Genomic DNA, 26,429 nt, shown 5'->3' with positions numbered 1-26,429 from the left:
CCTTCAGAGGAAGCATGGCCCTGTTGACACTTGATTTTGGACTTCCAGACTCTAGAACTCAGAGGATAAATTTCTGTGATTTGATGTCACCAAGTTTGCGGTACTGTGTGCCAGCGGCCCTGGGAAACGTACCCACACTTTACTCCCGGCCGCACTGCTGACTGCCTCAGCCAGCTTGCCTCTGCCAAGCCTCTGGAATGACTTGGTCACCTTGATCCCCTTCCCTTCCTGAGAGGTCTTACACAGTGAAATCTCAACTTGCTAGAAGGCTTCTGAAGTGAGAAGTCAGACTGGGAGAAAACCTCATCCCAGCTCAAGTGTTGCAGATGATTTTTGAAACATTTCAGTCCATATTCTTGCCTAGTAGAGGTCAGTGAACACAATAAGATGGCTCTTTGACAATGGAGGATGTCCCTCTGCCTCAGGGATCATCACTCTAAATTCAAGTCTCCCTGGTTGGGATCACAGATAGACAGCAAGGAAGATGCTGGCATAAAAATCATAATGACTCCAGCACCTATCCTAGAAATTGAATTTTTATTTTCACATCCCTGACTAGTTCTTTGTTTCTTCTGAATGTTGAATGTATAACAACAACAACAAAATGCAGTTAAACTGAGGGTTCAAGCTAGGTGAGTTTCTAGTAATCAAGATTCTGTAATATTTAGTTACCTTGAATTGAGATAGTGGTGGGAAGGGATACTGAACTTGAGGTCAGAAAGCGTGGACTTGAATTCCAGCTCTGCTCATCCTCCCAACAGCCTTGCAAGGGAAGTGTAATTATCCCCCAATTATACACGGTGGATGGACTGAGGCTGCTCCCATCCCCTCTCCAAAGAGACACATGCTGGACAGGTGCCTTCTGCTTGGCCTTTTTTTGCTGAGTGGGGCACACCCACTGAGGGTAGAGATGAACTGCTCCCAACAACAGAGGGAGTTTTAAGAAGTTGTAAATATATGTATGTATATGTATGACTGAAACATTGTGCTGTACACCAGAAATGGACATATTGTAAACTGACTATACTTCAGTAATAAATAACTAAACAAATTAAAATTTAAAAATTGAAAAAAAAAAAAAGAAGTTATAGAGGTGAAAAGGAGAGAGCAAGAAAATGATTGGCAGGGAAAGGAATTTGGGAGGGAAGGTGGAGAAGAAAGATGTCTGATGGAGAATTTGATTTAGTGTCTATTGTGTGCTGCGAGATCTGTGTCTTCTTCCCTATGTTCCCCCAAAGAATTCCAGCTAATGTGTCACGGAGTCAGATCTGGTTTGGGAGTTGGGAATCTGATGAGAAACAAAGACCACCCATGAGGAGCTCATCATCCCGGGGCTACAAGGGACCTGAAGCTCAGAGAGCTTGGGTGTCTTGCTCAGGGTTGCACAGCCTTTGGTTCGGAAGTCAGATCTGTCCCACTCCACATCTTTGTTCTTTCCTGTAACATATGGCTTATTCTTGTGGTGGACTTGCCAAACTATTTTAGGCCCAAGAGGTAGTACAGGTTGAAAATTTAAATATTCTAACATTATTTGTATAAATGCCCTGGACAACAAGCAGTAATGACCTATTCATTGTAGTTTTCCTATGGCTAGAGCTTTGCAGTTTCTAGAAACGGTCTCCATTTACCGAGCATTTACTCAGTGCCAAACCCTTCCCTGTGCATTTTATGATCTAGTTTTCTGAGCAGGCCTGAGAGGTAGACATTTTTATTCCTGTTTTACAAATGCAGAAACATGAAAGAGTGGCTACACCAGGTTGCCGTTGGAAAGCAGCAGACCCAAGACCAAAACATCAAAAATCACTTAATTTACTTTCTGAATAGGTAATATATGCACATAGGACAATGTTCATCAAGAAAAGGCCAATGGTGAAAATTTAGAGCCTCTCTCTTCCCCATCCCCCAGAGACTGGGTCCCCTTCCCTGCCACCCTCAAGTCGCTCATGTTGACCAGTTCTTGAGTGTCTTTCAAAGATATCCTCAGAATTTACACATACAATCACAGGCGCCTCCCTCAGGGAGAAAGCATTTGAAGTTAACCTGGGGAAACAGTGCTTCCCTCACCCTTCATTAAGCTTCAGGTTAAATCTTCAGAGCCCAGATGCCACATGGAGTGTGTTTTTATGTTTTACTGGGAGTGACTAAAGGGATACTAAAAACAGCATGCAGTCTAGAATGTGATGGGACAAAGCTCAAGTTCATGCCAAGAGCAGGTGCCTTCACCTCTTTGAACCCTTTTCCCATCTGAAAACGGAGGCAAACATCCCCACCTCCAAGGGCTGCTGTGGGGATAATATCAGAAAATAAAGGTAAAACATCTGGCACGTCTGGTCTCCTTCCTTCCCCTCCTGAACAAGAGCCTGGAGTTCTCCCAGCGAGTCTTTAAGAATACAGAAAAGAGGGAACGCAAACTCCCCAAGTCTGCATGCTGTTTAGTGATCAGCTTTGACCTAATTCTACTTCACAGCGTTTCCTTCTCTTTCCTACCTCCCACTACCTCCCACCCAGCTGCCAAGTATAGAGAGAACATGAAAACTTGGGCCAAATGGGAACCTGGACTATGAAAGCCTTTGAGAAAACAGCTGTTTGTTTGTTCATTTATCACCGTGTTTTTGCCCCCGTCTCATTTGATTACAACAGCCTGTGAGGAAGCATAATAATCCTTTGTGCTTAGACTAGTCTCCGCACGGGGATCGGCCATCCTTGATTTCACTTTGCAACAGCAACGTGAAGGCAAAACTGCCGTTCAAAGAGGAAGTGCTTTGGCCAAGAAGCACAAGGCAGAAATGGGACTAGAACCTGGGTCTTCACTGATTTCCTTGCCTTTTGATGTTTCAAATAGTTTTTTTTTTTTTTCTGTGTAATCACTACTGCATCCGTCAGGATGCCTTTGACTGCAAGCAACAGAAAATTCAAGCCACATTTGCTCGTGTAACTGGAAATGCAGAGGTTGGGGGGCTTCAGAATCAGCCGAGGTCAGTGGCTGTGTGCTTTCTCTGTTCCTCTCTTGTTTCTTGCCTCCTCTGTGTCTTGGCTTCATTTGCAGGCTGGCTTCTCTCATACCAAAATGATTTCTTGCACTGCAAACTCCATACCAACACATCACAATGTTCAGAGGGGAAGAGTCTCTTCTTGTGTCTGTCTTAAGAATGAGGAAGATTATACCTAAGAAATCCCAACAAACAACACTGGTTGTGCCTCATTTTCTCAAATGGAAGCACACTTTGTGGCAGACATCTGTCCTACTTGTAGTCACTCTGGCTCTTTTGAACACTCATCCTTTAGGACAAGTTTAAAATTATAAGCCCCACCTCCCCAAGGCAGACACCAGATTTTACTCTCCTGACACAGACATGGGACTTTTACTCCAGTTGGTGATAGAAGAAGAAAAGTACAAAGCATGCTTCTCCTCCTTCCCCTCTCCTACCTCTTCCTCCCCCTCCCCCCCTCCCACAGTGGAAGCATCAGTGATCACAGTAAATTCGAGCTCCTGGCACAGAAGCAGCCGGGGTACAGCCTGTGGCTCCCGCATCCAGAGCTTGGGGGTAGCAGCAGTTTTCTTGTAGGCTCTGAACTGTAGAGTGGTTTGGGCCAGCTTGGCCTGGAGCCTGGCTCTTCAGCTCTCCTTATGATCTTGTGAGCCATCCACTGTCCTTTGAAAAAACTTTTAAAGTGCTGAATCACCCAGAGTCAGCTTCTGTTATTGCAGCTAAAAACCTGATTGATCCACAAGCCCATGCCTGCTCACATGGTTTGGGTTGGACCTGTGCCCTCTGCTGACCAGCGCACGCCTGAGTTGCAAAGCCAATCTCATGGTGACAAGAGGGTTGGGATTGCCCTGCACCAATCCAGACCAGCTCCAAAGTTCAGGGTGAGATCAGCTTCCCAGGAAGCATAGAGGGATGGGTGTGAAACCTACATAAAAATCGGGACTGTGTGAGAGAATGGGAATGGGTGCTTCCTGGGAAGCCAACATCTGCTAAGCCCTGCCGTGGGAGAGGCTCTGCAGCTAAACATGTTCACCCTCATGACACTCCGTAAGGTAGGCGTTACCCCCATTTTACTGGCGTGGAAACAGACAAGGAGACATTAGGTACAAGATGATAGAATTAATAAGCTAGAATTCAAATTAGGTCTGTTGGACTCCGAAGTCATTCATACACTCATTTCACTCACTATATGATCAGCTGTGGTTCTCCTGGGACCCACTGAATCTGGTTCCAGTTATAGGTTGAGTTCAGGTTGGCTTCATAAGCCTCCTCATTTTTCTTGGGCCAGTGGCTACTCAATGGCTGCCAAGTTCTCCAGGTGTATGGCAAAGTACATGGGGCCAAGTAAACTGCAAGCCATCCTACGGCTGAGCCCCTCTCACTTGCTCTACTTACCTTCTCCCGTCTCTGCATCTCTTGCATTTCCTGTCACAGATTTACTAGGTTCTGCTACTCCAGCAGGCCTGGCCTTTCCCCTCATAATCTGGCTATGTTGTAGTCAATGACTGTCTTGTTTTGGGTGTCCATCATTCTCTCCAACTGCAACTTCATATTATTGCCTTAATTTCCCTTTGGGGGAAATTGGCCACTGTGTCTTACCTCCCCTGTGCTATGGGGGCTGGAGTGATCAGATCATTCCTCTCCACGACCCAGAGCTGGTGGGGGGAGCAGGAGTGGATACACAAATCTTGACCAATTGGAAGCTCTCTCCTGGACTCTGACTCTTGGGTGAGAGCCAGAAGGACAGTCTGCAATGGGGTGTAGGCACGAGCTTGTCCATGGGGTGGCCCTGCTCACTGACCTACCCATTTTGCAGGCAAGGCCTTCAGCCTCTCTCTGTGGACACCGGAAGTCTCCATGATCTTGCTAATTTCTTCTTTGTTTTAAAAGGGGGCAAGGGCAGTTTCTGTTGTTTACAATCAAGAACCCCAATCACATCACATGACTCAGGAATTTCACATCTAGGTATATATCCAAGAAAAATGATAACATACATCCATGCAAAGACTTGGACACCAATGTTCACAGCAGCATTCTTCATGATAACCAAAATGTAGCAACGACTCAAATGTCCATGAACTAATAAAGGAGTAACTGAAACATGATAGATCCATACAATGGAGTATTGCTCAGCCATACAAAGGAATGCAGTACTGCTACAACACGAGTGAACTCTGCAAACATATACTAAGTGAAAGAAGCAGCACAAAAGGCCACATCTGTATCCTACTTATGTGAGATGTCCAGAACAGGTAAATTTATGGAGATAGAAAGTAGATTAGTTGTTGCCAGGGGCCTGAGGTGGGAGGATGATTACCGATGGATATGGCGCTGATACTGGTGGTGATAAATGGTCTAAAGTTGATTGCACTGTTGGTTGCCCAACTCTGTGAATATACTAAGACCCACTGAATTGCACACTTTAAAAGGGTGAGCTTTTTTGGTATGTGAGTTCTCTCTATATCAATATAGCTGTTATTTAAAAACAAAAGAGCCTAATCAAAATGCCTTCAGATGCAGGGAGCTCAAGGGCGGAGGTGGGCGACTGAGAAAATCACCACCCTGGGCTCTAGAAGATTCAGTCCTAACCCCTACTAAGGTCTGCATCTTGCCAACCTTAAATTTCACCCTTTTGGACCTCAGTTTTTTCAGCACTAATGTGAAGTGGCTTATGAGATCAATATTTCCCATACTTCAGTCATTTGTGAGCCACCTTCAATGATTTTTGTTGTATCATTGTGCCAACTGGATGATTATTTACCTAGTTCTTTAAATCAATGCATTTTTTTAATTTCTAAAAAAAAATTCATAAAATCATGTGTTCGCTGTGTTGGTTGTATTTTCCCCAAACACATGAAAATCAACACTACACAGTAGAATTAGAGATAATGATCCAGGCCCCAGGTCACCAGCCCGATCCCCACCACCTGGGAAACCTGGAGTAAGGTCCTGAAGTCGGGTCTACAAGCTGGCCCTTTGGGGAGACGACCAGGCCCTGCCTTCGCTCCTTCCTCAGCTAACGTGGACTTTTAATCACTGCCTCTTGGGACACGGCCTTGCCCTGTGGCCTAACCTCACTCTGGTTGTAGGAATTTCTGGCCACAGAAGAGAAGAGTTGTCCCAAGGCTGAGTTTAGTAACTTAGGGAGCACCTTTATTCATTCACGGGATACCCCCCGGAATGCTGGGAATGATTATTATTCTAATTTTACAGAGAGGGAGATTGTCTCGAAAACCTTCCCTAACATACCAGAAGAGAAAGAGACAGGATTCAAAACCAGATCTTTTCAAAATTCCTGCACTCTTTCAACTACATCATAATAGACCCTGGGGCCAGACATTTGCAGTCACCATTGAATCAGGCCATGCATGCATAGGCCACCTTTGCCTTCACTGTAGAGGAAAGGGATGCTAATGTGGCTTCTGAGATGAAAATTTGTATCCATTGAATTTCTAGCATTTCCATATATCAGTAATAAATAGTAACAGACTCCCCTGTACTTCCTTCGCGACCCACATCCCACTAATATTTATTCCCCACTAGTCAGGGACCATGTCTTTCTTACTCATCGCTGTGTCTGTAACACTCGGCCCAGTATTTGGCACAGAGTAGGCCCCTCATGAGTCTCAGTTTAATTTATGAATAGCTGCTCACCTCAAGAGTTCCTCTAGCTCAGGTGTATGAGGTTGGGAGGCGACATGGGGTGGGCTGAGACAAGCCCACAGGCAAGGGCAGGACTCACCACCGAGTCCAGGTGCCTGCACAGCAGGCGGGAGGAGGCCGGTAAGCCCCCCAGTCGTGTACCCTATGTGGATCGACATCATTCCCACATCTCTGCCATGGAAGCAGGCTGCTGCCGCCACCTGGGTCCATCTGTGGAGGTGGCTTCCACCCGTCCAGATCGGAGAGCAGAGCCGAGCAGTGAAGCGTTTATGCCACCCAACAAATTTGTGTTGACAGCCAGCCCCATGCAAAGCCCCGTGCCAGGCGCCGTGGAGGTAACAAATGTAAGTTGGCCCTGCACTGAGCCCCACTCAGGGCTCCCGAACAGACAAATCCACCAGCCCAGGTCTGCCAGTTCCTTGTGCACTGTTCCTTCCACAACAGCACCACCTTCCAACAGCGATGCCTGAGCTGCCAGGATTAGGAGCATTCTTCCTGCAGTGTCCTCTGGAAGGCTGAACCTGAGACTACGGTGAGCTAGTGCGAGGGTCCAGGGGAAGCATGACTCACCTCACCCCAGGGAGCTTCTAGTGGCGGCTGGGTCGGTAACTAGATGAGTTGGAGCGGGTAAGAGTCCTAGACCGGGCAAGATATGGGGTTAGTGCCTGGTGCACCGGGACAGAGGAAGGGGCAGGTGTGCTGTGTGTGAAGCGCGCTATTTGGGGCTTCAGTAACCTGGGGCTTTCTGGCTGGTTCTTGTCAGGGGAGAGGGCACTGCTCCCTAAGGAAACAAGCCCATAAGCTCCTTCCACAGCCCTAGCCCTTCTTGGGACGGACAATGACAATGGACCTGAAGGCTTCCTGCTTTCTGCTTCCTGCCATCAGCACTCTTTCCCCATGAGGTTTCTATCTTCTAGGCTCCCCGAATGCCAGGATATGTCACATGGAATGACTGCACTCCCCTACATAGGGTGTGCCACTGTGGACACAGTTGCCCACCCCATTCTGAGGCATCTCAGTTGTACAAGCAGATAGAGGATGGGAAAGCAGGCTACAGAGCTTTCAGGAATCCCAAGGAGATGATGTGATGGTTGGTCTACATGGGGTTTCCCAGCCTTAGCACTGCTGACATCTGAGTCAGATCATTCTTTGCCCTGCACACTGTACGATGTTTAGCAGTTTCCCTGGCCTCTACTTACTATGTAGTAGGGTGCAACTCCCCAGTTGTGACAACCAGAAATATCTCCAGACATTTCCTATGTCCCCTGGTAGGTAAAATGGTCCCTTGTTAAGAACCACTGTTGAATCAGCCTCATGTTTGAATCCGGGCTGTACCATTTGCTAGCTGAGTGAGCACTGCAGTTGCTTTAATCTGTGCCTCAGTTTTCTTATCTGTAAAATGGGGGTAACAATAATATCTTCCTCATAATAATGCTATGAAATAAGTTAATATGTGTAAAGAATAGTGTCTAGTAAATAATAACCACTCAATAAATGCTATTATTCTTATCACCAGAAACCAAGAGCAAATAATGTGGAATGTCAAAAATACTGCTCCATAAATCCTCACTGTAGTACAAAAACAAGAAATTAAATTAATTCTTTCATTTTCTGCCCTGCTTATTTTTGTTAAACTAGTTGAGGCAGCTTAAAATAAAAGCACACATACTATTGGGCAGTTTAAAAACTATTTTTTTTTACAACACAAGAGTAAATCATTTTAATATTTAAGGAAATCATACAGACAATAAGTAAGCACTAATATAACCTAGATTAATGAGGACAGAACATAAGTTCAAAAGTTTATAGGAAAGAATAACTTACCATGGAAAAAATGCTCAACAAAGATATAAAAATTTAAATAGCAACCAAAAACAGCCTATTAAAAATGCCACATTAACAGATAAGAGGCAATGAAATGGATATGTTCATATATTGCAGCTAGAAGTATGGTAAATTAAAATTGATTCAGAGATTAGTAACTATTAAAACTGGAGTAAAAACTAGAAAAGGGGAAGTTAATTTTACAGAGAACTCAAAATCAGATGGAGTGTTCACTTAAGCAATAAATAGAAACCAGAGCTTCCCAGCAGCCACTGCAAAACTAAAAACACAACCAACAGAACTCACAACCAGGACCTACCAGGTCCATCTGGATTTACATAAATGAGCACAGTCGACCATTTAACCATCTTTGTTTTCCCAACTTCCAAATAAGATGAACTTTGTTCACCAAGCCCAAAAGGAACTTTCATCAAGTGAGTCCTAACACAGGGTCTTGAGTAACAGAATTAGCAGTGTTTCAGCAGCAGCTCTGAGGTGATGTGACATGTGCTTCAGCTGCAATAAAAGCTTATTTAAAGCACCACACACAACTCTACACCCTGCTCCGGCCAAGAATGTGCCCCCTCCTCCCTCAGCAATGAATTAATTCCCTCAAAACGCCTGTCCCTCTAGTGCAAATTGGGGCTGGCAGGAGAAGCAGCCTCTCTCCACAGCTCGCCCAGCTGACCTGCAGGCCCCCTCCAGGCTGCCTGGCAGGGCTGGTGGCCAGGGCATGCGGCCAGCTGCCTAAACAGTCCTGATGGCTTGGCTCTCTGGCTACAGCCCCTCAGTAACGGGAGGCCCATAGCAGAGCCTGGCACTGAGGGCGAGGCTGCAGCCAAACTTCCCCAGCAGTGTGCTGAATAGCTCCCTCAGGGCAAGTAGGGAGGGGAAGGGGCCAGCTCTGAGCATGTGGAACAAAAGAAGTGGAGGCTCAGAGTGCCCTAAAGCAAAGGCAAAGTCACGTGAACAGACGTGATGAAAGCTGCTCCTTGCCCTTTAACCTCACTGTGCCTCAATTTCCTCTTCTGTAAAATGGGAATTTGTTAAAAGAATTTTATAAGTAAAGTGCTTAGAGCAATGCCTGGCATACAGTAAACGTTAGCTACTATTATTGTTATTATTTTTGCCCTCAGCTTTCTTCTGTGTACATCCTAGACTCAAGTAACACATCTCCTAGAGGAGTTCACAGTGCAGGGAGGTGATAGGAAGAGGTTTCTGAAACTTTTCATCACTGTGTAACCCTCAGCCTAGAGACGACTAATGGAGCCAAGTATTAGCCCATGATACGTTGGATGAGCCCCAAGCTTGGAGTCCGAGTCCAGCCCTGCCACTAACTTGTGCCCCGGTGTGAGGGCCCTGGGCCTTGCACAAGTCCTTGCTCCAATCTGGGCCTAGTTTACTCACCTACAAAACAGAGTGATGGGATTGAATAATTCCTAATGTGACTACACATTTGAATCACTCCAGGACATCACAAAATACGGATTCCCAGGCTCTGGCAACTGAATCAAGTCTGGAAAGGGAGACTGAGAACCTGCATTTTAATGAGCTCCTTGGAGAACCCTGATGTTCAGTCAAGTTGGAAAGCCACTAACTAGGTAAGTTCTAAGCCCCGCTCCGATATTCACTGTTCAATTAATCAAAGAGTCACAGAGCAAACACGGCTTGGAGCGGTCTTGGGCCTTAGGGGCCCGGTCAGATGGCCACTGGCCCTCAAGACAGCAGAACAGTGCTAGTGCCCCTGGCGCTCTCCCAGGGTTTAATCATCCCCAGAGGTGAGGAGTTACACTTTCTTTCTAAGCAAACACTCCATCTCAGCAAACCGCCTCCCACCCTGCTGGCTTTGTTCTGAGAGCTGTAGAGCAGGGCTTGTTGGTGCCCTTCAGCACAACCTTCACAACCTTGAGTGCTGCCTGAAGTCAGCCTGGTCCCAGTAATACTACTGGTGAGATGGCTCCTGATCTTGGCCCTTTCTTTCCATTCCCATTGCTGCTGCCCTAGTTTAGGCTGTTAATACCTCTTGTTTGCACTACATAAGAGCTTCCCAGCTAATCCTCTGCCCTTCCGTCTCTCCTCTCTTCAATCTTTCCTTCATGGCATCAACAGCTGTTTTCCTAACCCCAACTCCGACTGCATTACATCTCCAGCCCACAATCCTCCACATCTACCAATCAAACCCTAACTCCTCAACCTGTCACCTGAGACCTTTTAGAGCCTAAACCAGCCCACGTATTTGTTCTTATAGCTTATTTCATTTCTCTTCCATTATCTCCTTTGGCCAAGAGCCACTCTGGGCTACAGTTAACTTTCCGGAATATTTTTGACAGGGTTTTTCCCAAACTTGAATATCACAAATCTCCCACTCCCCACCCCTGCCTATTTTTCATGGCAAAATATGTACAGGTAACATCTCATGGATCCTAAGTGATTCACGGAACTCAGTTTGAGAAACAGTCTGTGCTCTTCCATCTGCTTATCAATGGCTTGACTCTCTATCCTGGGACCTGCCCAGGTCTTGAACTCCAGCTCAGAACCACCACCTAAGGTTGTCGTGCCTGCTCTCTCTCCACCTGTTTGTGAACACTGTCAAGATTCTACAGAGACATGGAACCAGAACACTACTGTGTCTCCACCCTTATTCCATATTTGCCTTCCTTCTTGAGCTGGTACCACATTTCCCCCAAAGTTGAATTGGTCCAGGTCCATCCTGATTTACTTACATGAGCATAGGTGGACCATTCAACCATTTTTGTTTTCCCAGCTTCCAAACAGACAGCCTCCTCTTCTCATTAGCAACCTTAGCAGGTACATATCTGCCTCTTGGGGTTACTCCCCTTTCCTGCATCTGTGACAGACATTGTTGATAGATCACAGCACCTTCTCCTAAGCCCCAGATATGATGATGTAGATTCAGAATCCTTCTCAACACGATTCCCCAGGCAGCTATTATCCATCAATTGAAATTGGCATGCCAGTTGAGACAGTCCTACTCACCACCAATGACCTAGTTGATAAAATAGCTAATGTGTTTAGTAGAAAAGCTCCGTTGAGTTTCGATTTCAACTCCTTTATGGAACCTTAAACTAGAGTAGTTTCTCGTTACATTCTATCTACTCCAAGTCTCTCAGGCTGGAGGATCTGGTCTGGGGTAAGGCTCTATCAGAAGTCTAATTTGGCATAAGAATGGGAATAAGACAGCCAAGGTCAGAAAGGCTTCAACTACGAACTGTCCTGGAGCACGGTCCACCTCCCATCTCTTTCTCTTGCCAAAACCCACAGAAGTGTCTGGTGAGTTGGCTGGTCTCTGGCCATAAAGAAAAGCATCTGAGAGGCTACAAAACAAATGACAAACTACCCCAAGAAAGATGAATCTGTGGGGCAGAGAGCAATCGGAGATGGCTTCGATGTCCCTGAGCAGCGGGAAGGTTTTCACCTTGGCCTGAACCAATGGAACCATCATCAACGGAGCCGTGTGCAGTGGAAAAACTGTTATCTTCAGATAGCAGGCTACTCCAGTTTCTTCTCTCTCCTCCTCCCCTCCTCCTCCTCCAAGCTGATCACATTTCCTTGGTGATTTTCATGCTTCGTCAGTAGGTCTTAGGGGACAAGTATGAATTCCATAGGGACCTTGTCCATATAAACTACTCAGTACTAATGTTCTTTGTATGATATCTTCCTTCCTTTCCTTCTGCCATAAGCACTGGTTAAACACCTACTATGTGCTATGTGGTGAGCACTACTGTAGAGAAGAAAGCCCTTAAACTGCAATGGGAGCCACCAGGGAGGCTCTGAGGAGACAAAGATAATGTCACTGCTCTGATCTGCAGAAAAATGCATTTCAGGTTACTTTCTTCTTTAGATATTAAAAGAGCTGTAACTGAGTGGGAGAAAATTGAGAGCCTGACAGCTAGAATACAGGATTTCCAGGGAATTCTACAAAATCATGTAAAACCCCCATACGGTGAACACTAACCAGTCTCGAATCCAGAATACAATTGAGATCAGCAGAACACCTCCTAGCCTTTCATTATTACCAGCGACTGTTTAAATTGTTTTATATATACTAACTCTCTAAATCCCTACAATAATGCTAGAAATTAAATATCTTATTATCATCATTCAAAATAGGAGAAATAGAGATACAAAGAGGTTAAAGGACTTGCCCCAGGCTGGCAGCTTGGAGGTGGTGGAGCTGGGATTTGAATTTATGTAGTCTCATTGCAGAGTCCTAAGCTGTCTGAAGCAGGTACATTTACACAACCAAGAAAGTGCTAATTCATGGATTGGAATGGGGTGGGGTGAATAACAACTGGATGGAGCTTTTGATCCCAAGATATTCTATGAGTTAAAGATAAAAAGGTCTTGATAGCTGGGAAGCTCAGAGTGCCTAGCATCCCCTCACACTTTTAAGGAAGGCCTCAAAAGGGCCAGCTGCTCCCCTAGACCCACCATCTCCTGGTGTCCCCCTGACAGACAGCAGCCTGGTGCCCCAGTGCCTGACCCAGATTACAGTGCTCATGTTCTTGAGTATCAGATAGATCTGCATGGGTCCCTGTAATAGCAAACCATATTTCTGACTGGAAAACCACATAATGTAATTAGTATCCAGTGTGGCAATATTTATGGTCCTAGAAGCCTGGAGTCCTAACCTCTAGACTGGACTCTACCACCTACAGTCCCTTGATTTAGTTTCTTCCATCTGTAAATATTTGTTCATTCAGTAAACACTTTTAAGCACCTCTCTGTGCCAAGCACCACATGCTAAACCCTGAAACCACTAAGCTGAATTCAGGAGTTGCCCCAAAGGAACTCCCTATTTGGTGCTCGAGGCAGAGGGGGAAAGGGAGCTTTGTAAGGCACTCTCTCAGTCCTCTTAAGGCTCCAGAGCGCCGGGGAGGACCCCACCCTCTCCCTCCTCCCAGGAAGTTTGTGAGCAGCAAATGAGATCACACGGGGAAAAGTGCTATGTAAACAGCAGAGGGTAAGAAAGAGGTGTGGGGGGAGGGGAGGGGAGGTCTGTCACCCAGGAACTGTCGGCTATGCCTAGAGGCCGTGGCAGGCGGCTGGCCTTGCTAGTGCTCCGTCTGGGGCTGGGAGCCTGGGCGAGCCCTCCTGGACGCGAGGGAACAAAGCCTGAAGCTCTAGGCTCACTCTCCCAGCAGCCGAGCCCAAACGCTGCTGCCCCGGCCAGCTACTCTGGGCTCTGCCGAGGCGGGAACCTCAGCCCGTGTTACACTGTGTGGGACTAGGCGCTTTTGCGGCCCCGCGCCTCCCCCGATCTCTTCAGGGTTGTAACTTGAACGTGACAAAGGCCAGATCTCCCTCTATTGTGCAGTCCGAGAAGCCCGAGTCCCACGAATCCCCTTATATAAGGAATATGCAGGGAAATGGTGGCCCGAGGTGACGCCAGCCACTGCCATTCTCTGTGCTGAGGCGCCACCTAGAGGCCGGCTCTAGCTCAGACGACTGTGTAGGTACGGTTCCCAATTTGCCTGGGCAGGGGAAACCGAGGAAAAGAGATGTTCAAAGGACTAAAAGGCAAGAAAACGGCAGAGGACCCCATCAGTCCCTTCACTAGCCCCCCTGGACTTGCTGATGAGATAGTCAAGGGCTGACATGTCTCAGCTTCTCACTGGACAAGATTTCCTCCATGGCCAGGGACCAGTGTGAGAATGTCACTTTCTCACATACTCTGAACTGTAGATCCAAGAGCAAACTTGCCGAGAAAACCCACCAGTATACCCTGCAGCCCAGACCCCATCCCATCTGCCACTCCTCTCCTACCCCAAAGTTTAGACTCTTGGGCTAGCTTGGGAAAACGTTTTTTCAGTGGATAAGACCTCCTTTGGGGGAGAGTTTGCTGATTCTGCTTACATTTCTTGAATCAGCTATCCTGCATTGAGCATGAACACATATTTATGGTGGTCCATTTATTCAGAAGTAGCTGGATGAGCCTACAAAGGCATCAAAGATAAGCCAATACTTCAAAATCAGCATGGAGTTATTTTTGCCTGAGGAAAATCCAAGCCAGATGGTCGCAGAGTATCAAGAAAAGTAAGCCAAGCTCCCAAATTGAGCAAGGAGTCCTTTTTTAAACCCTCTTACTTTAGGTTTTTCTCTTCAATCCTTTGCCAGACCTGCAATTTAGCTTCCTACTACTGGGCTTATTGAACTCTTAAGTATAACTGGGAAATAAGATACATAAAATATTTAAACTCTCATTGTCCATCAAAGGGTCCTACCTTGTTCGTGCTGCTTGGAGGCAGCTCTGTGTACAGCATCCAGGAAATGCCCACAGAAGTGACAATGCATCTTCACCTACAAACAGCTGCTGGTCCATCTTCAGACCCACAACAATTCAAATAAGAGGTAAACCCCGAGGAGCGCTGGGAAAACTAGAATGATGCTTGAATCTCTTAAAAATCTACAGCTGTTTCTCATGGATAACGTGCAGTCCCCTGACTGACAAAGGGCCCAGAAGTGAAGTTGCTATTTACTTCACCTGTACTCCCAAATAAGTCAGATTTACAAAAACTGAAGTTTGCTTCTCCCCAGTAGAAACAATTCCACTTGGTGCTCGCAGCACTCGACATGAGATCCTGAGATGAGGACTATTATCATTGCCGTCTTACAGAGAAAGAAACGGAGGCTAAAAGAAACAGTAATTCTCCTGCAAGTGCAGTAGCCGATTTGCAGTAGTCAAGTGTTCTGCCTCCAGTTTTCCCAGTGTCACTATCTCTCTTGGCATAAAGTCAACATAGTAAGTACTGAAGACTCTACTCTCCAAAGCAATGCAGTTTGCCACAGGCTGTTGCAAGAATTCTTACACAGTCATTAGGACTACACTCTAAGGTGGAATTTGTAGAACAAGGATGACTCTCATTCAGGAATGGTGCTTGTTGGAGGTCAGTTCACCCAGTACACTTTCTGGGACGCTCAATACTTCTCAGTTAAACAAAAAAAAATTTCTTCTGACTTTGTTTCACACTTCATTCCTTTTCATTTATGCTACACAGGCTCTTTGTCCCCCATTAAATCCCACGCAAGTGTTGCAATTATTATTCTCTGATAAAGTGAGTTTCCTTCTGGGAGAGTTAAGAAGAACCAGTAAACAACAATTGGAAGAAACAAAGATACAATGGGGACAGTGGTGTGAGGATGGCTCTCTGTGCCCAGAAAAACCATAGTATTTCAGAACTGGAAGGAGCCTTTGAGAGCATCTGATGACAGTGCAAATGCTCTCTTGACAGATGGAATCAAGATGCAGCAGTCAAGCGACTTCCCAAGATCACATGGTCGATGAGTGGCTGGTCAGAACCCCAGTCCAACTGATTCTTAGCTGAAGGCATTTTTCATTTAACCATAGTTTCAGGAGATTGTATTTTGTTTCTGAATAAAATCCAGTTAGGGACCCAAATCTCCAGGACTAATCCTGAGATGATTCTTTGGGGAAACTGCTGACATTCCCCATCCTGAGCTGTTCCAGATGGGCAGGGCAGGGCTCGGAAAGTGGAGGAAAGGGAAGAAGAATGCTCCATTCTGAGTGTCCATAACAATAACTAACAGCAGCGAAAGTTTACTGAGCACTGCGCTTGGTACTGTGCTTAGTACTTTATATGCATTAGCTCCTCCGAACAACCATATAAGGTAGGCATGATTCTTTCCACTTTACAGACAAGGAGAATGAGGCACAAGGATCTGGCTTAAGCTTTCACAACTTGTAAGAGGTGAAGGTAGGACTGGAACAGCTCCGTTCTACACCAAAGGCAGTGTTCCAAATCACTGATGTAAAAGCCATATGGTGAATGCAGAGCCCAGGAAAACGCAAACTTTGGCTGACATAGGGAATCCTCGTCTACCAGTCAGCTGTCCCTGCAGAAAACTGCAGCCCTTGCCTAGCTGAAAGGGCATTTCCACCACAGATGGCAGACTGGGGACTTAGGAGTTTATTTTCTTGCTTCTTCTGCCCAAACTCTCTTATTGGGGGGGTGGGGGCAGAGTAGGAAGAGCAAAAAGGACGAAAACATTCAGGACTGGAGGTTTAGCAGGGACAGGAAGAAAACTGAACAAGTTTTCTTTCTAAACCAAAGGTTTTCTGAAAGCCCACCCTGCCTTCAAGAGCTATAGAAGAAATCCTGTGCCGTTCTTAAGTTCTTGCACCACCTCAGTAACCATGTCACTAACAAGTCTTGGGCTTGCATCTGCTAGAACTTGGATTAGACACAAGGAAGGACTTCCGGGAAAAATGAACCAGTCACCTTTGTAAGTTGGAATTTCTCTTTATAAAATCCCTTTCCCGGAGTGAGGAAAGTAATGTACCCAGCCAGCAACTAGGACCTTCTCTAAATTAAGGCTGCCCAAAGGAAGAAACACCGAGACTTTCGACAGAGGAAGACGAAGAGGCAGTTTTCAAACTTCTTGCCTCCCTGGGTATGAAAGTCTTTTGAGCTCAAAGGACCTTTAGGAAATTTCACAGGTAAGAAAGGCAACTAATGTTTAGAAAAGGTGTCAGAGAAAACTGGTGCTTTTGGAGGAGTGGGGCCCTGGAGGCAAAACTCCTGCCAACATGATGCATTGCTTTTTCCCCAAAACTGCAATTTATTGTGATTTTGTGCTTCTCCAAAAGTCAGAAGTTCTCAGCAAGACACACTTGAATCTTAACCTTAAGTTCTTTTTCAATAAGCACATCTGTGTGGTCCCTGAGTCACCCCTAGGTTACTTGTATAAAGAACAGGACCCTGGAAGCAGCAGTAATTCACTGTTTGACGATAATTGTATTTCTTCTCTGCACTAGCTGTTTCTGGCATAGAGCAAAAACCCGTGCACTTGTCTCTGGAGCTCGCCCAGAATAAATAATTCAAGCTAGCCTCTATCACTGCCGACCTTAATCACATGCCTATTGTTTTTGAGACAGGAATTCACACAAGCTTTGATGGAGCATTTTAAAAGGGCACAAAATTGAACTACTTGATCTGCCATGTGACCCAAGAGCAGCCAGTCATGCCACATCTGGGATTCTACTTGTTGATTTAAAAACCTGGCTTCTTAGGAGAGAATAGCTTAAAAGCACTTACTCTGGAATGCTCCAAATACCTTGCTTCTTTGTTTCCAAATGTACTCAATTTACAGTCATTGATGTTGGAAACACATGTCAGTTTCTTACATCCTGGCAAGGACCGTTCAGCACTGCAGTCCCTTTCGTTGGAATCAGTGAGGCTGGAGATGTGCGGGCATCAGAACTGCAAGCCAGCCAGCCAGTGTGTTTGTTGGTTTCATTTCCAGTTTCTCTCCAGTGCTTTTCGGTATATAAAGCGCCGACTGGGGTCACAGAAGCAGCAGCAGCAGCTCAGCAGCAGACCATGGGCTTTGGATCATGTTACCGTAGGCAACTCAAACAGCCTGACCTATAAGAAAATGCTACTAACCTGGCTGGGTTATTGGAAGACTGTATTAGTTTGCTCGGGCAACCGTAACAAAATACCACAGACTGGGTGGCTTACACAACAGAAATTAATTTTTTCAGTTCTGAAGTCTGAAAGTCCAAGATCAGCGTCAGCAGGTTTGGTTTCTTCTGCGGTCTCTCTCCCTGGCCTGCAGATGGCTGCTTTCTCTGTGTGTGTCCTTCTCCCGCCTGGTCTGTCTTCTGAGCACGTGCGGGTCTGGTGTCCAAACTTCCTCTTCTTAGGACACCAGTCATATTGAATTAGTCTACCCTAAAGACCTCGTTTTAACTTAATTACCTTTATAAAGACCTTATGCACTCGCATTCTGAAGTACAGGAGAACAGGGCCTCCACATATGAATTTGGGGAACACAATTCAGCCCGTAACAAAGACTAAATGATGAAGTAGGGCCTTGATAAAAGCTCACATTTTTACTTTCTTTGACACGGAGAAAGAATCCGTGCTTTGGAATCACAAGGCATAATCTCAACTCCTGGTTCTACTGCTTGCTATTTATGTGAATTCGGCCCAAATTGCTTAACCTGTTTCAACATCTGTAAAATGGGAATGAGACTACCTCCTTCAAAGGGATTGTTGTGATAAAGTGCTGATCATATAAAGTGCTTAACAGTATCTGAAAGGGGTCGGCAGAATGCGTTTGCTATTACTGCATTATTTGCTCCCAGCAGTAACTGTGACTAATGCTTCCTACTTGTCTTTTTGTCAAAGAGCTTTGGCAACTAGCCTTGATGATGGTCTGTGAACCAAATAAACAAAGTGACCAAACTTGGTCCTAGAGATTTCAAGAAAGGTTTCTTGATTGGCTGAGCAAAGACAGCAGCAGAGGGGGCAGAAGGAACAGTGCCAGCAGAGCCTTACAATAGCAATTACACAAGGCCACATCAGAGCCCAGGGCATCAGACCACCTCCTTCCCAGTATGACCACCCATGTGCTTCCTCTTTCCTCAGCCTATCTCATGGCAGAATTTCCCTATAACAAAAGGCACATGCAGTCCATCCCAAGAGCACTGGCCAGAAAGATGGCAGGACTGCACATAAGCCTCATGTTACAAAGGACTGTACCACACAAGTGAGGAGCTTCGGGGGGGGGGGGGGCGGTGGCTGAGCTGAAAGGTGTTGTAACTATTGCTTCGAGTCAGGGAAGCTTCTAGACAGAAGCCCAGTTCTCAGTTTCAACCACTGCAAATTAGGAGAACAAAAAGGAATGACCAGAGATAAGAACAACCCCATTATAACACATAATCATGTTGCTACATGGTAACAGCAATGCTACTCCAAAAGTGGTCTGCAGATCTTGCCTGTCTGGCAACTACTTGCCACTGGTCCATGACAAAGCACAAAATGAGCACTTAGAAACTTCGACAGCTGTTTGACAGTCACTTTATACATTAAATTTATAATAAAAACTTCATGCTTGCGGGGAGGGTATAGCTTATGTGGCAGAGCACATGCTTAGCATGCCCAAGGTCCTGGGTTCAATCCTCGGTACCTCCTCCAAATATAAATAAACCTAATTACCTCCCCCTCATAAAACAGAGGGGAAAAACAAAAACAAAAACCTCATGCTTTTGTGTCCTTTGATTTCATTTTTCTAGAAATTCTTTCTTACTGTATTTTACAAAAGTATTGGTCCATAGCAACAGGCCCTAGAGCACAGACAGCTTCAGCACTGGTTACAAACTTCTAAATAGCTTTGAGAGCAAGCAAGCATCTTTCGTAACTCAGCAGGACACCACTACTTGGGCCACAGGACATCTCACTGCAAAACAAAAAATGTAAGACCATGGCATTTTTCTTCCTTCTACCTAATAAGAGAAGAAAGTGAGAGCCTGTTTTCCCATCAGGAATAAAGTAAAACTCAATGCCTGGTATACATTCCCGTCCAAACCTTCACCATACTGATCAATGTGCAGAGGGCTTTTATTCAGATGTTTATGAAGACCATAGACACAGTATCTGTTCAGAACTGGAAGGTTATCACAGTGGGAAAAGTCCTGAATGTGAGTCAGAAATTCTGGGTTCAAATCCTGATTTTACTGCCTAAAAGCTTTTTGACATTGTTTAAGTGATAATCTCACTGAGACACTTTTTTAACTACAAAAAGTGGAGATTAAAATTTCTGCCCAATCTACGTGAAGAGTGTTGTGGATTCAAATAAGATAATGTCTGTGGACCACGCCTCATAAAGAACAAAGTGCAGCAAAAGTGACAGTGGGGTAAGTTTTGGGAGCTCAGCCTTCAAAGAGTTGACAGACTCAAAGGAAATCGCCCCTGACATGGCACCACGAGGAAGCTGACCAGAAGACTCACGTTCTTCAAGTATCTTGTTAAAGACTTAGCAAGTTAGAAAACTGCCTTCAAATTCTTCCTGGTGCAAAAATCACTTACTTTCTAATGAACTATGAGGTGTGTCTGTCCCCATCCTGCCAGGCATCCAGCACGAGGTTGGAAGGGGACAGCCCGCAGTGCCCACCCTGGAGTGGCTCACAGGGTGGCGCCAGTGGCAGGTGAGGCAGTGTGTGACTCTGAAACACGGTGAGAACTAGAGAAGAACTCGTCTCCATTTTAACTTGTACAGCTATTTGGAGAAACCTCTCAAAAGGACCGCAAACTTAAAAATGGCACCATTTCACTCCTGTCCTTGAGGCAAGAGAAGACCAGACAATCATGATGTATTTTAGCTTTATTGAAGACATATTACAATAGACAAACAAGTAGACAAACACATGCTTTATAAAATATACATTCTCATGTGTGAGAAAATATAAATACATACTAGGAAAGGGCCACACTGAACAACTTGGCTTATAACTCTTTAGGTACATCCAGTACCAGGGCTGCTCAGAAAAACACCCTCTGACAGGGGTAAAAAGGGAGAACAAGGGCAAAGGAGAGGGTAGAAGTAGTCTCTCTATGGATCAAGAGGCCACTTCAAGTAGCCAAGAGATATTCCAAGAGCACTTGACCACCTGATGATCAATTTCTCTTTCAAGACCGTTACGGTTGACAGAAGATCACTTTGCTCCTTACATTTGAAAACAGGCTCAAATCAAGCTGTTTTTTCACCTTCACTCCACCCGTCAGTGGAGATTATCATGACTGCTAAGAAACACTCAACACAACCTTGAGGGCGCAGGTCCAAATACTACTTTTCACAGATGCGTGCACACGCGCGCACGCACACACACACACACAAGCACACCTTACTATCCACAAAACCTCCAGGTGATCTGTGGGCTTTCAGGTGCCATTTTATTAAGAGACGCTAGTAATATATCTCTTAATTCAGAACATGTTATTTTTGTCAACAAACTAGATAGTTGCTCAAAAGAGAAAAGAAAGAACAAAGAAAAAAAGAAAATTAAGGCTGATGTTGGCTTAGATTGTACTCAAAATGAAAATTTTTAAGTTAGAAGAAGCAAGAGGGAAAAACATCTGCCAAACTGAACTGGGAAAGAGGCCATGTAACAGAAAAATGAAACATTATTTACAGGTTGCCAAAAAATCTTAGCTCAACTTTCTAAGGTCCAACTGTTTCACAATTACCTCTGCAATCTGCATCAAGAAGCAAAATAAGAAATGGAGGATGTAGCATAAAATGACAGCAAATTTGCCTCTGTTGCTCCATTACCCACTTGGCATTTCTGTGGATATTAAAATGATAAGAAAAGGCCACAACACACTTGGGTAAAATACTGGGTATAAGACCTCATAATTCCAACCCCATTTCAAATGGAATCCCACTGATAAACAGAAACAGGAATAAAAAATTAAAGAGTAAAAGGGAAGCTATATTACAGGCTTTAAAATTTTTTATTATGATAATACCATTTGAGTTAGCAACTAGTTATAGATTTTCTCAGAAGAATAAGCCCAAAGTTTCATGTTTTCAGCCATTAACACAGAACAGGCTCCTTTTGTCAACCAAAGAACATAATCCTTACGTTAAAAAAAAAAACAACTTTTTAAGTGCTCTACACTTACTGCATATAAAGGATTCTGAAAGACCAAGTTCTAAGACTGTCAGATTGTTTCTAGAGATTTCCAATGATAAAACTGAAAGAAGCTTGAAAGTCATCTTACCCAGTTTCCATCTCAATGCAGAAATTTCTTCAGTGCTATTAACAGATGATTATTTAGCTTCTGTGTATACTTCTCTCACAAAAGGCTAATTATTCCAATTGTCTGACAAGTCTAGTTGTTAGAGTGTTAGCTTATATTGAATTATTGGCAACTGTATACTGCATCTCCCTGTAACTTCTAACCCACTGATATGGCCCCTGTCCTCTGCAATAAAGAGAATGAATCTAATCCTTGTTTCATATGACAATCCTTTAAATATCTAAAGACTTTTATCATCTCTCCCTTTTCTTAGGAAAATGGATAACAGAATCCAAGCTGCTTGACATCTTAATGTTTCTTTTACAACCTCCCAATGGGCAATGGGAAGGCAGCTGTTTTTAAATATGAAAGTCACCTTACAGAAGAATATACATTTAAAGATTTCTTAGATGGCACATTAGAGGGAATGGCACACTGGGCTCGGTTTCTGGGATTTCCTGTGCTACAGAGCAACCTGCATACTAGGGAAAGCACTTTAGAGGCCATAGGGTGACAGGAGGCCAATGGGTTAGATGTAGACTCTGTGGCAACAGGGCTTGAAGTACAAGGAAAATGTTCCTCCTTCTTCCAGGTAGACTTACAAAATCAGTCTAAGAGGGCAACAAACAAATTAAGAGAATTTATGTATCCCTACGGATATGAAGTGGTAATTTGGTGGGGGACAGAGAACATTTCTTCAAGCATTTTAGCTTCCCTTGCTTTTGCAACATTTCTGATCAAATTGGTAGGCAGACTTTACACTGCTGGGAAGAAACACTGATAAGCCACTAATCCTGTTTATAGTCGAGCATCTGCTTGGTCAGAAACATATGCAATAATGAGAAATTTTAGGAATTCCATCTTCTAAGATTAGAATTTATTAATATTTTTTTTTAAGAGCAGGGGTAGGCTATCCACATTTAAACAAACTCCTGACTAGTTTTTTAGGCAAGCTAGCAGTATCTGGGAGGACATCTCAACTGTTCACGTTGACATAAAAGAGAACCTGGCCACTGAGGAGACCAGACTGGCAGCACTGGCAGCAGAAGGACCACTGCCAAGGCAGAGACAGCACTCACATTTAGAGCACTGGTTCGCAGCCTGTTTACCGTCCTCTCACATATGACAGCTGATGCACACTTGCAGCCTGGCTCTAACTCCACTTTTTCACTGAAGAGAGTCCGTCAGAATGTGAGTAAGAGTATGTAATTGCAGGGATAACCTTGAATACACTGGAAAGGTAGGTGAGCCACAAACTAGTTACCGATTAGCTGTGGCTCACCCCTGCACTGACTCTGATACCCCTGTGTGCTTTACACTAGCCTTCAGACCTGCTCTGCTGGACAGCAATGGGTGGTTCTCAATCAAGGTTCTTGACGTTTACCGATACTGTTTTAGAAGCCAAGTATTTCTTCTTCTCATGAGTATTTCTTAGAGCATTACTCCTGCTACAGAGGAAGTAAACCTGGCTCAAGTCAGAGTAAGCAGCATCACTCCTGTTCTACTCTAACAAACATTTCGTGAGAGCAGCTTTTTATTAGAGTAGATAATCCTCCCTGATTCCTGGAGGGATCACAGGTTCACAGAATGTTACAGCTGGAAAGGGCTTTAGAGCATCTAGTAAAATGCCCTCAATTTCATAAATGAGAAAGTGAGGCTGAGAAGTGAAGGGACTTGCCCTCGATTACACAGCTAGTAAGCAGCAGAGCTAGGAACTGAATCAGGCTTCTTGATTCTAAGTTAGTCCAGTACAAACTACACTGCAACCTAGAAAGCAAGAAGGATCACAAATTGAAGGGAGAGGAAAACAGTGATATTTAAGAAGATCAAAGTGAAAATGAACAGAGGCTGAAAGTTTAAAAAGGAAAAAGAGAAAGGCATGGTGGTTTAAAACAGCTAGAAAAGTGCTGCTGCCTATGGGAGAAAAACCTTAGGATTGACAACTAGAATGAAAAGAGCTGAGAAATGACGTGAGCTTAAAATCTTTGGAATGCACAGTGACTTAGAAATAGATATTTTCATTAAAGTGATTGAAGTTATCTAGTGTGCAACTAGTCCTCACTAAATCTAGAGGACAAAATCTGAGAACCTACATAAAGAAATCTGACAGCAGAAAGAAGAGCTTTAGTACACTACACTCTACTGAAGCACTGAGTCTTGTTTACATAAAGCTTTTTGCGATCAGAAATTCAAGAAAACTTTTTGGCTTAACTAATCGTTCGTAAAAAACAAGGACCACTCTAAAGCTTTATGCTATAAGAATTTCTGCATGTTCTTCTATTCCCAAAACAATTTCCGCATTTCTTCTACTCCCAAAAGCACTCTTCTCAAGATACACTGTGCATTGGTAGAAGAGACATTATTAAAATACACACACACACACACAGGAAAAAAACAATCTTTGGTTTCCTCAGTCAACTAAGTATTTTGCTGAAAGAAGACATTCTCAAGATAAGTTTTCCTTTCTGTGCATATGGCAATGACAAAAATGCTAATCTTTTGAAAGAGACTTTTTATGCTAGAAAGATTACCTGGCAATTGTAAACACATGACAAATGACTAGAGGTATGAATCTTTAGGTATGAAGTGGTTAATTACACCATGACTGTGTCTATGTGCACGCAACCACTAGGCACCCTGCCCCTATGCATATACTTCTATATGTATTTAAACATTTAAAGACTTTAGACTCACTAAACCAAGTTGTACAAAATCCGTGGTCTGAGAAGCTGCTGTCAATTATAACTGGACGTTACATGTAATTTTGGCATATCAAAAATATTTACATTGCAACCAACACATATGCTCAATGATACAAAAATTATTTATAAATGCACATATTATTTACAATGAGATCCCTGGGCAATAGGGACAAAAAAAAAAAAGAGGGAGAGAGAAGTAGAGAGAGAGAGAGAGAGAGAGAGAGAGAGAGACTCACAAGAATACAAAACCTTTGACCTGGTTAACAGTTTGGTCAAGTCTGAGATTCTTGTCAAAGACCTTGAATATCAAAGCCCCACGCTCAACTATATGCTTAAAACCACTGCAGAGTCCCAGGCACATTACGCAGAGGGCTCCAAAGTCATTTTTGTTCCTTGGAAGGCAAAACAGGACAGCAATGTTTGCTCAGGATCATTCTGCGGGTTGAGACAACCCAGGATGTTAAGCAGCACTGAGACTCCTCCTACTAGGCAATGCGCGCCTGGGCACGTCCTGGCAGAACCACCAGAGACACTTCTGCCCTCTACCTTCCTCTGCCCGTGCTGCACACGTTTTATTAGAGGTACCCATGTCTGTCAGCCGTTACCTTTCTTTGTCCAGTGTAAGCCCGAACAAATGTAACTGCAGACCAAGAGTAAAGCAAACACTGACTTTGGGGTTTCTTCTGAACTCTGAGGTAGTAAATACAAAATTAACTAATTTGAGTCTTTGCCCAGATTTCATCCTGGAGTGAGTTTCACGTGCCCTCACTACCATCTTGAATGTTCCGAGTCCTACTAAAATCAAAAGCATGGTCGTGTAACCTGTGACAGGACACAGGGGATGGGGAACAGTCTGGATCATTCTCCGCCAGGCCCTCGTTTTGATGGAGTTGTGGTGACTCAAGGACTGACTGCTGGGAAAAGGGAGGATGAGGCAGACCTAGTTCTTTGCTTACGTTCCACAGAGGCCGCTGCAAGGTTTCTGAGGATGAAAGAAAATAATTATCAGTGGTGAGTGGAAGTTCAGAATTAATTTTCTAAAACTTAATTTTCTTTTTTTTTTAACATTTTTTATTGATTTATAATCATTTTACAATGTTGTGTCAAATAAAACTTAATTTTCTCCTAATCAAGTTCTCAAAGAAATAAAGATGCCCAATATCCCTGATTAAGGAATGAGATCAAATGTATACTTGCCAGCTCTGGCAACAGCTAAGATAAGAAAACAAAACAAAAACTGGATCCATGGTCTTTCAAACCGTTCTACTCAACAACTTTACCAATTATTTACTGAGACCATGCTGTGTCATCTACTCTCACCTATTATTTATCAAAAACAAAACTCTTTAGACATATGGAAATAGACTAAATGAGAATTAGTATCCATATCATAAAGTTGCACAATACATAGACAAAAATCACTAATTCAGTGCAGTCATTACATCTTCAAATAATAATTAAATGCTTATTTTTAAAAAAATCATTTAAAAAATAAATGACCATTCCCCTCTAGCTTCTAGCATGCCGATAATTCTAATAACAAAATAATAACCAAAAGCTGGTTATTTTAAATCAGGTTATCTACACTCTGGCTTCAAAAATATGCATTTCTCATCCTCCTTATTTACAGCAGTGGTGAGTTCTTTCCCAGAGGACATTTACTGAAAGTTTTATTAACTTTA

The 26,429-nt window shown here is 44.1% G+C and overlaps 1 protein-coding gene and 1 long non-coding RNA gene across 8 annotated transcripts in view; one reads left to right on the top strand and one right to left on the bottom strand.

Annotated features, from left to right (window-relative positions):
* Positions 1 to 3,566: 3,566 nt before the first annotated feature.
* Positions 3,567 to 21,958, top strand: LOC123612632 (uncharacterized). 4 transcript variants are annotated; one of them, XR_006719922.2, is made up of 5 exons: positions 3,567 to 4,042; positions 6,837 to 6,997; positions 7,098 to 7,185; positions 9,948 to 10,078; positions 11,760 to 21,958. It is a non-coding gene; the product is annotated as an uncharacterized LOC123612632 (long non-coding RNA). The 4 variants fall into 4 exon arrangements; XR_006719921.2 differs by having other exon boundaries at positions 3,572 to 4,042; positions 6,840 to 6,997; XR_006719920.2 differs by lacking the exon at positions 6,837 to 6,997 and having other exon boundaries at positions 3,874 to 4,042.
* LRIG2 (leucine rich repeats and immunoglobulin like domains 2) overlaps positions 20,610 to 26,429 on the bottom strand; it is a 51,153-nt gene continuing 45,333 nt past the window's right edge. For all 4 annotated transcript variants that reach the window (XM_045506252.2, XM_010968526.3, XM_045506259.2 and 1 more), the window contains one exon: positions 20,610 to 25,729. In XM_045506252.2, coding sequence (XP_045362208.2) covers positions 25,503 to 25,729 — 227 coding nt within the window. In that variant the 3' untranslated portion in view covers positions 20,610 to 25,502. The remainder of the gene's footprint in view (positions 25,730 to 26,429) is intronic.

The sequence above is a fragment of the Camelus bactrianus genome, chromosome 9 (assembly GCF_048773025.1).
Source record: "Camelus bactrianus isolate YW-2024 breed Bactrian camel chromosome 9, ASM4877302v1, whole genome shotgun sequence".
NCBI classification, from domain to species: Eukaryota; Metazoa; Chordata; class Mammalia; order Artiodactyla; family Camelidae; genus Camelus; species Camelus bactrianus.
Note: the sequence above shows the minus strand (reverse complement) of the source record. Positions and strands in the feature narration are given on the sequence as shown.